At 34.6% G+C, this 14,006-nt stretch overlaps 1 protein-coding gene across 1 annotated transcript in view; it reads left to right on the top strand.

Moving 5' to 3' along the window:
• LOC137659323 (coronin-2B-like) overlaps window positions 1-14,006 on the top strand; it is a 95,136-nt gene that overhangs the window by 58,931 nt on the left and 22,199 nt on the right. Inside the window, exon 10 of the mRNA XM_068394343.1 lies at window positions 11,168-11,185. Coding sequence (XP_068250444.1) covers window positions 11,168-11,185 — 18 coding nt within the window. The remainder of the gene's footprint in view (window positions 1-11,167; window positions 11,186-14,006) is intronic.

Here is a 14,006-nt window from a genome sequence, read left to right as displayed (position 1 = left end):
CAGAGATCCTGGAAAGAATTACCTTAAAGACCTAAAGGTCAGGATTGTTTGTGTACAGTAAGAAATTTGTCAAATTGCAGTTGGATTAAAAATTTCTAGTTTCATCAGCAATGACACACTACCCCATTCTAAACCTTGGGAATATATTGCAGGGTTTCAAGGTAAGATTATTTCCCATGAGTAAGCAATCGTTCAAGGACCTTGCTCTCTTGGATCCCTGTTACTGGCATACCTAAAGTGTCTCTTCTACCCTTACCCTTAAGAGGAAAGTACCCCCTTGAGCGAAGAATTGTTTGGTAATTTCAGTGTTGTCAGGTGTATGAGGACAGAGGAGCCCGTGGAAAGAATAGGCCAGACTATTCGATGAACATGTAGGCAAAGGAAAAATGAGCCGTAACCAGAGAGAGAGGGATCCAATGTTGTACTGTCTGGCTAGTCAAAGGACCCAATAACTCTTTAGTGGTAGTATCTCAATGGGTGGCTGGTGTTTTGGTCAATCTATTACCTTCATGAATGAGGAACAACTGCTTACCTAAGGGGGTTCAATTAATACCGTAACCCACTCGCATTTAACGGAAGGCACGTTTGTTGCTGCCTGTTCCCGGTGGACGTTTTGCCCATCCCATGTGGTATTTTATGATCTTCAATTTATAACAGGGGAAGGGTTGTTCTGGCCTTGTTGGTAACGTCTCTGCCTGGTGTTTGCCAGTCGGGGGTTTGAGTTCCGCTCAGTCTCGTTAGTGCCATTAGTGTCTGCAACCTTACCATCCTTGTGAACTAAGGTTGGGGAGTTTGTGGGAGCCTATAGGTCTATCTGCTGAGTCATCAGCAGCCACTACCTGGCCCTCCCTGGTCCAAGCTTGAGTGGAGAGGAGGCTTGGGCGTTGATCATATAGTATATGGTCAGTCTCTAGGGCATTGTCCTGTTTGCTAGGGCAATGTCACTGTCCCTTGCCTCTGCCATTCATGAGTGACCTTTAAACCCTGAAAAGTATTAAATACCTTTATAAGTGCCAGCTTGTGTAGTTTTTATAAAGTCTTCTCCTCTGCAACAGTTACTTTTAACTATGGAAAACTGATTTGAAGGAAGTTACAGTACATTTCTTTTTACAAAAAATTATCTGTTTAAGTAATACATGAAACAGGACTCTTAAATTGATTAAATGAGGAATCACAGTTACCTCATTATGACTCCAGCGGATACAAGTTTATATTAAGATCAGCCACACATCACGGAAACTATTTCTAACTTGCATGATTTCCTGAAAACCAACTTTGATGCCTTCTTTGCTTTAGTAACCTGCTTGCAGACAAACAGAAGCTCTTGCATGTTTTTTTTCCCTTGTGCCTGCTAAATGTTATCTACTAATGCATTAGATTAGTTCAATCAACTTTTAATGTATGGTCTCTTTATATTTGTGAATTCATATCTCTCTCTCTCTCTCTCTCTCTCTCTCTCTCTCTCTCTCTCTCTCTCTCTCTCTCTCTCTCTCTCTCTCTCTCTTTTTTTTTTTTTTTTTTTTTTTTTTTTTTTTAGAGTTGCATTTGCTAGTTGAAAAAGGAGAGTATGGTTATATTCTTTGTCTTCCCTGTTCTGTAGCTTAAATTTATTCAATGAATAGTGATAGAAATAGTTATTCAATGAATAGAGATAGAATTAGTTATTCAATGAATAGAGATAGAATTAGTTATTCAGTGAATAGAGATAGTAGTAGTTATTCAATGAATAGAGATAGAAATAGTTATTCAATGAATTGAGATAGAATTAGTTATTCAATGAATAGATTCTCTCTCTTCTTTTCAAGTTAATTTATCAATTATTTCTCCTCCCACCATCTTTGGAATGGGAATACTGTATTCCAAATCAGATCATTACAACTACAAGGATACAAATCTATAAGGTCTGCAGTGATACCTTGAGGAAGCGCTGGCTTTTGTTGATTTTCGGATTGTGTACAAATGTGGATGGTTCCAGTCTCAAATTCCTAAACTCTACAATCCTCCCCTTAACCCAACAAGTCCAGTTAAACTCTACAATCCTCCCCTTAACCCAACAAGTCCAGTTAAACTCTACAATCCTCCCCTTAACCCAACAAGTCCAGTTAAACTCTACAATCCTCCCCTTAACCCAACAAGTCCAGTTAAACTCTACAATCCTCCCCTTAACCCAACAAGTCCAGTTAAACTCTACAATCCTCCCCTTAACCCAACAAGTCCAGTTAAACTCTACAATCCTCCCCTTAACCCAACAAGTCCAGTTAAACTCTACAATCCTCCCCTTAACCCAACAAGTCCAGTTAAACTCTACAATCCTCCCCTTAACCCAACAAGTCCAGTTAAACTCTACAATCCTCCCCTTAATCCCAAGCCCCACAAGTCCAGATCTCCAGATTACCCCCTTTATACTAGATTGGGTAATCTCCCCATGTAAAGTTTCTAGATTATTGAACATCTTTTCAGTATTTCAAAATATGACTGTAATGCTCTTGTTCTCTCGGACCAACTCTGTAGGAGTCGATCTTGACTCATTAGGATGGTTAATTTTCTCTCTTTTTAATAATAATTTTTCTCTGAGTTAGAAGTCAGAATTTAATATGTAGGGATTTGTTTGTTGGTTTTGTGTCCCCATCCGTGTCATTTAGGACCCAGTAAGTTCAGGTCCATAAATTTGACAGTAGCGTTGCTCATATTTCCCCCAAGGGGTTTTCGAAGTGTTTCCTTGTCTAGGATCTTGAATGACATGGAAAATAATATGGCCTTAGATTTGTAGGTTGACTTTCAAAGTTCTACTGTAATATATAACAGTAATATTAAAGTTAATACTGTATTATTTTACTAACAGTAATAATAATGATAGGTTATGGTACTGTACATACTAAAAGTAATAATAATGATAGGTTATGGTACTGTACAGATTCATATTAACAGTTTTTTTATGTTACTTTTGAATCTCTTGTTTTTGATATTTTCTTTTGTGATCTTCCCATTATTTCTGTAGTTTCAGTGCTTCAGACTTTTGTAGTTTGTTATACATTTAGAAGGAACATTTCAGTGTCTTTTGGATTTCTTCCATTATTTTACCAAAGGGGATAGATGCTCATATTCTCGAAATCTCTAGAAATCTGTTGATTCCTATCTCTTAAGTGATCTTACATTTATTTATTTTTAGAGTATCAAATTGTTCTTTCTTATTAATGGAAGTCTGACATAATTTTTGTTATAAGAAGGTCCTCAATTTACAAATATTTGGAGATACAAAAAATCCAACAAATAATATATCTTGGATATTGTATCAAAACTTCATAATGCAGTACTGAAATAAAACAACATATATTTAATGCAGTAAGCAAGACAGCATTTTCAATATGAAAAGGGACTATTTGTTGACTTTTGCCGCTGAAAATTATAGGCATGTGAGTTAGATGAAGCTACCTTAGAGCAAACTTTAACAAAATTCACCTTACAAACAGCTTCTTGGAACCTATTAAGTTTGTAAGTTGAGGACTTTCTATATTGTAGTCTTTTTAGAAATCTCTCTTTAATGATCTTAAATCAATTTATAAGTTTGTTTATTTGCTTTGGATTTTCAAATCAGTTTCTTCAAGCTTTTTCTTTGTGTCATTTCCTTTGGTAGAATTCTCAAATGTCATGAATTTTTTTATGACACTGTCACTTCTTTCAGTCTGCAGACCTTTCTTCCATCCGTAATGTTGAACTGTCAGAGTCGTATGCACCCGAAACCCACGGTGAAAATACAGTCATGGTTGATAAAACTACAGTCGAAGATCCGTGCACAGACGTAGCTTAGCTGCAGCTTAGGAGAAATCTGCATATTTATATGATGCACTGGTAGGGGAGAATTCTAGTGGGGTGCATTTCCTTCTGATGTGATTTGGGATATTAAATTATGGTTTACGGCAGTGTCTTGTATTTAGAATGCTCAGAAAAGCCGGGTTTGAGGGTAGAATGGCAGTTATGGTACTTTGTATACTGTAGCTGTAATTATTTATAATTCCTGATCGTAGTTGTGAATGTTGGTGGCCTTTATTTCTTGTTTCTTGAAAATGCTTAGTTTGTTTTATGCACCTCCAAAATGCCGAATTGCTCGAGTGAAAATGACTTCCTGCTAAAAGCACCAACTACCTTTAATTTATTTTATTGTTTGTTTTTCTCTCATTCTTAATGTTAAACTCTCTTTAATTGTAAACAAAATCCCTGAGAACAGTCCTTTATTCTAAACTAAAATTCCTTGGCACTGTGCAAGTCTTTTGTCATTTTATAACTTTACAACAGCTAATTTAATTTTATTAAATAGTTTTTTTTAAGTATAGTACTTCAGGAAAATTCATCCTCAAATAGGAAATGACTTCATTAGGTTATGTTTGGTATTCTTTGTACAGTTTATTCTTCAATCTAGCATCTAGAAATACCTTCTCATCTGTGATGTGTTATATGTTTTATGATACTCTGTTATGTATAGTTATCTGGAAATCCAATAAATGTCCATAAATATTTTGCCTTCTCACGAATTAGCAATATTTTGTTACCAATCCTTTTTTATTTATGTTCTTTTCCCCCTATCAGCTGGTTATTTAAATACACAAAATAGATTTGTATGCGCTAGTTTATTCTTTTTTCTTCTATCAGAAATGTTCACCATTTGTTGATGTTTGTTTTGTGTCTTTAAGAGAACAGTTCAGTAGTTTCATGAATTATCTTGTCCTTGAGAGAAGTGAACTTGCATGTACCCTTGCATGGATTTCATTTATAGGAACTAATCTATTCCGTGATAGTGTGAAAAACAAACTTTTCAGACTGAAAATTTCAAACCAATTAAAGTTTCTCTGTGGCTGGTCTTGTTTGTTTATTTGGGTGTCATTTCCCATTTAAAAATACAAATAGGCTAAGATGAAATTGATACAAATGACTGAAAAAAAAATGTGTTTTGGAAAAGTTGAACGATAGGAAGAAAATGTCTGGTACAGTATGTGAAAACTGTGACACATCTCCAGGTGCTCGTTTGATTTTCATTTAGTTCCAAACTCGTAGAGCTATGGGAAAAAACATTTGAAAAAAATTTTGAATATAAAATGATGCATATAGGTTATCAGACGCTTCAAAAAGGATAATCATCTTAGTGTGAAATCCTTCCTTCCTCGCACAGGTGACTTGTCTGAAAGAGTTGGAATAGGATAAGTAACTTTATAGCTTCAAATGATTGTAATTTTAATTTTGTAAATATCTCGTAAGTATTTTTATTCTGTTCCAAATATTTCTCTTACTATTTCTCTCTTCCTCACTAGTATTCATTTTCAAAACCATCATTACTGGTCTTCTTCCTTCAGTTGAAGTGGTTATTCGCAGGGTACTTGGCCTTGCATGGTATTTGGCTCAGCCATGTTGATCCATTTTATCCAAAATTTTGTTTTTAATATATGACTCACCTCTTTATTTTCTCTATATGGTCATGTACATATTTTTGTTTTCGTTAATTTTAGTTTGTTTTTAAGAATGATAAGACCTCAATATTTTTAAGTATTAATCTCTATAAAGATGTTTAGCCAAATCCAGGACCAGTGTGTCCTAGACTTTGCCAGAGTCATCTATTGTGTTGCATTATTCGTGGACTACGTGACAGAATTCGAGACCTTACAGTTGCCTCCAGATAGTAGGATATTCTATTATGGTGAGAAACTTTGGTTTCTCAAATGGGGCCCTCCTCTGATCGGCTTATTCCAGGTTTTAAGAAGCCAATAGTTTTGAAATGGTTTGCCATTCTTAGGGCAAGTAGGATGGTGGTGTATTATTAAGACTGGGTGCCCTGCTTCTCATAAGTCTTTCTATGAATGTGGATGTCATGAAATTCAGGTTATATAAGTTTGTGGTAGGCAATAACAAACAACTTATTTGTGTTCGATCCACCAGAATCCAGACTAGGATGATTCTATCTCCGACTGTCTTCTTACCACTATGGCTAAGATACAAGATAAGAGTCTCTTTTGTGTGTTGCTGATTTAAATTCTCACCACAGGGAGTGGTTAAATTCACTTTCTCCTACTGATTAGTATGGTTTAAGACCTTTGGACTTTGCCTCTGAATTAGACTTTGAGTAAATCATAAGTGAGGCTACTCAAATGTCTGGTAATTTCTTGGACTTGTTATGCATTGACTCCCCAGGTGTTATTAGAAGGAAGGTTGGTTCTTTCAGTTGGGATGTCTGATCATGTCTTGGTCTCATTATTAATTGAGACTATACTGTCTTGGATGTGTCATATTCTTCAAAGATATTATATAAAATCTCAATGAGACTGTGAGTGATCTTAGGTCACAATTTTGTAAAGGTTGTACCTGTTTTCTTAAATGAAATCTGGTTAACAGATTGATAGGCATATCCCTTCTCATGTTAAAATGTTTAGTGAGATGAACCAGGGTTCAATGATGATTGTAAAAAAGTTAGTTGAAGAATCGTATTTGGAAGGGCAACAGATCAGATTTGACTTGGAATAACTATACTCGGCTAAGAGCTGTTGCTCACAGAGTTTATGCTTTAACTGGAAAGTAATGCAATTTGACCATAAAAAAAAAATACTTCTTTTCTGATACAAGGTAGGAGCATAAATGGTGGGCTACCCTCAAATTTGCACTCTGGTGTAGACTTATTAGTTCCTCCTTTACTTAAACTGGATGGCTCTGTCACTCATGGTCCAAAGGAAAAGAGAACCCTTTTAGCTGATGTGTTTAACAATAAGCAGAGTAATGAGAAACTCAATCCTCCTCATTCCTGTTTTCCTGTGGCTAAACTAACTAGTTTAGCTTTTCAGTCCTGATGCACATGGAGGTGTAGATCCAAACAGTATTATTCCTTTGCTTTTTATAAAGACCTCTGATTTGTTACTTCCTAAGGTGTCTGTTATTTTTTGCAAGTTAGCTAGAAGAGGCTCTTTTTGAATTTGTTGGACAATTGGCAATGTTAAAACATTTGGTAAATGTGCTGCTAGTGGTAGCTCTAGCCCTGCTGATTAATAACACCTTTGGCAAATTGTCTTAAATTAGGTATGTTCAAAATAATCATTACGTCTGTTACCTGATTTGTAGTTTGTCTTTTGCAAAGGCCTTTGGACTTGTGATATCTTTCTTACAATCTCCAATGCTGTACAAAACTGCCTTGATTGTGGTCGTGAACTTTGTATGATTGCCCTTGATTTCAGTGCTGTCTTTGTCCTTGTTAATCATGAGGCTCTTGTTTTCAAACTTTAATACATGGGAGTGGGTGGATCTTTTCATAGTATTATTATTGAATTTTTAATTAATAGATTACATAGTGAGTATAGGAGTGTAATATGGGGTATTTCTCAGGGTAGTGTTCTTGGCCAATTACTTTTCATACTAAACAGTATACACATGATATGTGGTTTGGCTTAGAAAACAAGCTTGTTGCATATGCAGATAATGCTACTCTCTTTGCTTCAATTCCATCTCCTGAATGTAGATCTGTGGTTGTTGAATCCCTTAATAGAGATCTAGCTAAAATTAGTGCATGGTGAAAATAATGGGGGCATGAAGTTGAACCCTACCAAAACTCAAAAGTATGATTGTAAGCAGGTCGAGGACAGTGGCTCTTCAACTTCCAGATATTTGCATGGGCAATGTCTCTCTAACTATATAAAACTCATTTAAAATTCCAGTTGTGATTCTTGGTTGCAAACTTAGCTTTCAGAAGCACATTTGGCTTGTTTCTTCTTCAATTCACACAAAAATTGATTTATTGAGAAAGTCTTTTTAAGGGTTTTGATGATTAGTTTATCTTGGAGAATTATTTTAATTCTTTCTTTCTTCCTTGTTTCGAGTACTGTTCTGCCTGGTCTTCAGATGCTGAATCTCTCCAAATTTGTATGACAAAAACTTATGGTCTATCAAATTTCTTATTCTTGATTTAGATATTAATCTGTAGCACTGTTGTTCAGTTAGTTCTTTGTGCATATTGTATAAGATTTTTCGTAGTGCAGACCATCGTTTGCATTCAGATCTTCATGGACTGTACTATTTTCCGTAGTACTTAGTGTGCGGTCAACTCTATCAGTCATGCCTTCCCCATCATAAGACACAATACTACACAGTATTCTAAAAGTTTTATTCCAGGTGTAAGCAGATTTTGGAATGATTTTCCTAATTTAGAGATTGAATCTGTGGAACTTCAGAAGTACTAAATTTTTGTAAATGGTTTTCTGTTGAAAAAGGTGACACGTCTTATTTTATAGTTTATATATGACTCACCTTTTATAACACTTTGAAATGTTAATTTTTTATTCAATAGTCATACAGTATATAGTTTATTCGCTATTTCATTGTTTCCTTTCCTCACTGGGCTGGCTTTCCTGTTGGAACCATGGTCTTGCAGCATTATGCTTTTCAAACCAGGGTTGTAGCTTGGCTAGTAAAAATAATAATTTGTATGCAGCAGCTTAACCAGAGGAAATAGGTTGTACATTAGTTGATTGATGTCTCTTGGTGTCAGTATCTTGGTCGACATAACTTCTCTTATTGATATCCAATTGTCTTGAGCTGTAAACACTTTTTAATTAATTAGTTATCACCATAAAAACCCTCTTTCTTTAATAGGAGTATGATTTCATGTTTGTATTTGTGTAGGAACAAGTAGAATATACAGTAATTTTAAAATGTTTGATTTTGCTCTCATTTGGGTTATTGTGATTTGCAGAATTTGAAAGGAAGTGTCAGTCTAATTTTTTGGTTCGAGAATTGTACTTTTTTAAAATATAGTTTTTATCCTCATTGTTGTGTGATATAATCGTTGAGTTTAGACAGATACGGGACATAGTGGGGCTTATTTATCTTTCTTTTTATAAATCATTAGAGGGTTTTCTTTGCCTTTTTCTCTCAGAAAATCATTAATAATAGCTTTTTTGGTAATTTGTGGGCCATTGTCATACTGAAATTTCTGGTGATTGCAAACTATTTCTTGGCATACCCGTCTAGATTTTGTATAAAAGCACTTTCTTGATAAACATTAGAGTAAATATTTTAGGGAAAAAGAAATAATTCCTTTTGTGGAATACTGGACAATATGCTTGTAGGAGTTTCATCAAGAACCGTTGCTCAGTAAGACAAAGTTGTATTTTGATATTGTGGGGAAGAATTTGTTATTAAATTTCCTTACTTTATGCCAATAGAGAAATGCTGAAGTTTGCAGTTTTTGCAGACATATGGTACTATTTGCCTTTGCTGATACTGTCCTAAGGTTGGGGTGGCCTATTGGAAGCGTCCCTGCCTGGCGCTCGCTGGACTGGGGTTCGAGTCCTGCTCAAACTTGATAGTTTCTTTAGTGTCTACAACCTCACCATCCTTGTGAGCTTATAGGTCTACCTTTTGAGTCATCCCGGGTCCAGGCTTGGGTCGGGAGGGGCTTGGGTGCTGATCATTTGTATATATAGTCAGTCTCTAGGGCAATGTCACTTTCCCTTACCTCTGCCATTCATGAGTAGCCTTTAAATACGTGGTAAGTTGTCACTAATCGTTGTATTTTAAGAGTTATATGAAAATGTTATAAAAATGTGTGATTTAAACATAACTTAGGCTCTATGATGAACGGACAGAACAGGTTCAGTCTCAAATTATTTTTTTCCAATTCGGAAAGTTCTTAGCAGATGGGTAATGTATTTCGTACTTTGGAAGACACTATGAACGAGGAATGGCGTAAAAAAAGTAATTTTGAAGTGATTTGTTTTTGTGAAAATATTTGAGAAAGTTTCATAATTACTCTTTAAGACTCCAACTATCATTAGTTTTCATTAGTAGAATATTAATTTTGTATTTGTTTAGTGCTAACCACGGATATTTAAGGTCTGAAAATTATCATCATCAAGGTTTTGTTAGACACTGCAGATTTAAAGGTCTCTCATGAATGGCAGAGGCAAGGGACAGGACAATGCCCTAGAGACTGACCATATATAAAAATGACCAGTTCACAATTCCTCTCTCTATCAACCTAAGACCAAGGAGAGCCAGGAAATGGCTGTTGATGCCTCAGGCTCCCCAAACCCTCCCCTCATCCCTATCTTACAACGAGTGTTGAGGTTGCAGGCACTACTAAAAACTATCGAGCTTAAGCGGTCTTACACTGCAGTCCAACAGATTGCCAGACAAGGCCATTTTAAATTGGCCACCACAATTCTTTAATTCTGACTCACTGAGATTTTTTTTTTCTTTAACTTATATATTACATTGTCTCTCTTATATCCAATATATATTTTGAATCCAGCCACATTATACATGTAATAGTTATACTGTATGCACTAAAAAATTCTAAGAAAAGAAATTTTTAGAATCTATTTTAATTTTGAAAATTCTGAATGAAAGCCTACCTTCACATAACCTTTGAGGTCTATTTTTGGAATTTTTAATATTGTATCAGATAAAAACCCTTCACATAATATTTGATGTTTAGTTAATATTCAGATTACTCTGATGATTTGACATTTACATGTTCTTTAGTAACATTTTAAATAGCCACCTTACAATAATTTTACAAGACGGGACGTGAACATTCTCTCGATATACTGTCCACTAATCTAGCCCTTTTTAAGTATCACCCTATATCAATTTGAAAATTATTTGCTCAATGTCACTAGTTCTTATTTAGAAAGAATCCTGTTACTTGCATTAATAGCTGTGCAGTTCATGTTTCAATTGTTTTTTTAACAGAATTAGCCAGGAGTAATATGAAACTGGGATGAAATGTTTTTTACTGTAGTTATTTTTGTTTGATAACTAATAAAAGCCACAGTGTATGATAAGGTAACCCATTTCATGTCTAATTTTCTGATCAACTACATGTTAGTAATACATTTGGATTTATATTTGATTTTCATGAGAATGAAATCATCTTGCAGCCTAACAATGCTTACTATCAGCTTTTAGCAAAAACTAGCCAAACTTTTGATAGGAATCTATGTCTGCTAAGTGTTCCAAAACAGATATTTTGTATAGTTGTAGATTTAATTCCATGTTACTTCTGGTATGTGAGATAAAATAGATTACATTAAAAGTTATCATTTGATGCTTTAGTCTTGAGAAGTTTGGTGGGAAGGATAATAGTTGAAAATGTTAAAATATCTTTAATACTGTACTGTACTTTCCTATCACACAGCCACTGGTGCAGTGCATGGTGGGTAAGATAAGGAAGCAGCCCTGTCCCTTGGCTTTTGCAGTCTATTTTTTATTCACATTGTTTGTTATCACAACTCTTTTATATATCTATATTCTTTGCTATTTGTCATAGAGGAAGAATAGCCCTTTTTTTTATTAGGCCTTAATGCTTGTTTGCTTGTGACCAAAAATAGAAATTCTTGGAACTTCTGCAAGGTTTATCAATTATTAATTTCTCTGAAATTATGAAACAACATTCAGTGGCATAGTTATATTTTCTTTTTATTGGACATAACAATCTTTGCATGGAGAATGTAGTAGAGACGTTTGTAAAGCTTTTTTTCGACTATCGAAGTATTTTGTCTTGATTATAATCGTCATTCTTGTTTAGTGGGGGAACCAGGCTTATATATCAACCTTGGTGACTTCTTACCCAAAAGCTTTAAAAACTGATTTCATTGGAATAGCCGTGATTACATTACTGGCGGAGTGTTTTGAGTACGTATTGTAAGTGTGAAATCTTTTACAGTCATTGATTTTCTTGAATTTTTAAATAGGCAAAAGATACTTTTTTTTCTAGTGGGATAAAATTGTACGTTAATTACCATGGTAGTACAAACACTGAGTTTCATGGTTGTAGTGCTGCTGTATATTTCTATTTTGTGTGGCAGTACTCTGATTCATATAAACTTGTATTTTTCTTGTTATTTTATTGTGATTATAGAACTTTTGATAACACCAGACTTTTGCCCGAGTAGACAAACTTTTCCTAGATATTTTTTTTTCATGAAATTTTTCCTTCTCAAATTGTACATAAGCAAGAACAAGGGAATTATCTTGGAGCACACACATTTGGTAACACAGGTCTGGATAAGAAGCTGTTTCAAAGAGGCTGATGAAACCGTAATGTCATTTTATTCTCTTGTACACTACAAGAAAGGAACTTGAAGATTTTTCTTTTCCGCTTAATTAATTTTTTTCTATGAATCTAACCTGATGTTCATATTGCTTTTCTCTAAGCTTGGCTTATATCAGTGTTTACCCCAAAACAAAAACTTTACAGCAAGAATGCAGTGCAACTCCAGAATTTCTTTATCTGTGAAGGAAGTGGATGGCAAAAGAATCAACTTTCCTATCAATTCCCTAGAACTTCTAGTGGTGTTCAAGGGAAGGCCCTTCAGCCTCTGGTGTCATGGGTAATTTGGACAACACGACAGCATTACCTCAAAATAGAAAATGGTGGAATTAGGTCAGAATCCTTATAAAGATAGCGGAAGTGCTATGGACTTGGATGAATTTTAGAGGAATTGTCCTTCTCCTTTGCTTTATTCCAGGGAAATAAAAAATCTCTGCTGATCAATTAAGTATGAAAAAAATTCTTCCAAACAAATGGTCTGTACATCCGTCAGTGTCTAGATTTTGAATTAGTTAGGGCAACAAAGCATGGTCCTTTTTACATCAATCTCTCGTACTTGAAGTTATAGCTTTTTTCGCTATGGAGAGAAGATCAGTAAGAAAATATACTGCAAATTTATGCAATAAGCTGTAGCTTAAGCTTAGAAAACAGTGTTCAAGCTGTTGAGTTCTTTAGCATGGGGAAAAGTGGTGTCCAAGGAGAAAAATAATTGGAAACCCTTTGTAGAAATAGCTACATTTATAAATTAAAGTGGCAGTGTCTGAACACAGAGACTATTGTTTTATATAACAACATATATAACAACACAGAGACTTGGGTATATAGTTTTTAGTAAAATAAATTTCTCTCATTTTACTTATTGTTGAGTTTAATTGCATATGGAAGGTTAGAAAAGGTTTATCCATGTTGCTAATACACGATGATTTATACCCTTTAGCTCTGAGGTGCTTGATTACAAAGCTAAGGATTATTTTTTCCAATTCTTTGGGTAGTTTTTGTACATTCTAGTTCTTATAAACTGAACACAATCTTGCACTTGCTATAATATCAAGAATGACCATTTTTTCTTGCTTCAAAAATTTCATAGTTATATATGGTGTTATATAAAACAAACTATATACCCTCCACTTTCCTCAGATTCTAACTCTTCCACACACTGAGTATTACTCGTAAAACCATCATATCGTTCGAGTATCTTTCGAGCTGTTTTTGTGGAGTTTTGATTGCGTGTTCTTTATTGAGTTGTGACTTTTGTTCATCATAAAGAGATTTTGCGCAGCTTTGTAAAGTTAACCTTATGTTATCGTGACAGTGGCATCCAAGATTATTAAGAATAAATGGTAAGAAAATAATTACCTTAGAAGTGAAAAAGAAATTATTGAAAAGCATGAACAAGGTACACGTGTGGCAGACCTGGCAAAATTATAGTGAAATAACCTCACATCCACAATTTGTACAATTCTGATAGAAGAAATAAGATATCAAATTAGTTGATACTGCGAAAGGGATGCTGACACTGATAAAACAGCCACATGTTCTAGATAACATTGAAAAGATGATGTTTAGTAGAAGGTTATGATTACCAAAAACTGTATTGTATTCTGTCTTTGTGAAAAAGGAGCCAGGTACGTCTGCAGAAAAAGAAACATTCAAGTTTACTCCCGCCTCGGGAGTAATTGAAAAATTTCAAGAAAAGAATTGGCAACTGATGCCAGCAACAACTCTCCTCAAAAGTAAAGTGTGAGTTAATTTGTCAATATTGCTATTTTTATTGTGAATTATTAATTTGTATTCATTTCTGATGTTAGAGGTTATGATTTTAATATTAATATCCATTACATACCCTTAAGAATATGTTACAGTATGTATATGTATTTATGGAGATTTGGAATACATCAAGTGAATATCCTTTATTTCTCATGGG

The sequence above is a fragment of the Palaemon carinicauda genome, chromosome 19, assembly GCF_036898095.1.
Source record: "Palaemon carinicauda isolate YSFRI2023 chromosome 19, ASM3689809v2, whole genome shotgun sequence".
Lineage (NCBI taxonomy): Eukaryota > Metazoa > Arthropoda > Malacostraca > Decapoda > Palaemonidae > Palaemon > Palaemon carinicauda.
Note: the sequence above shows the minus strand (reverse complement) of the source record. Positions and strands in the feature narration are given on the sequence as shown.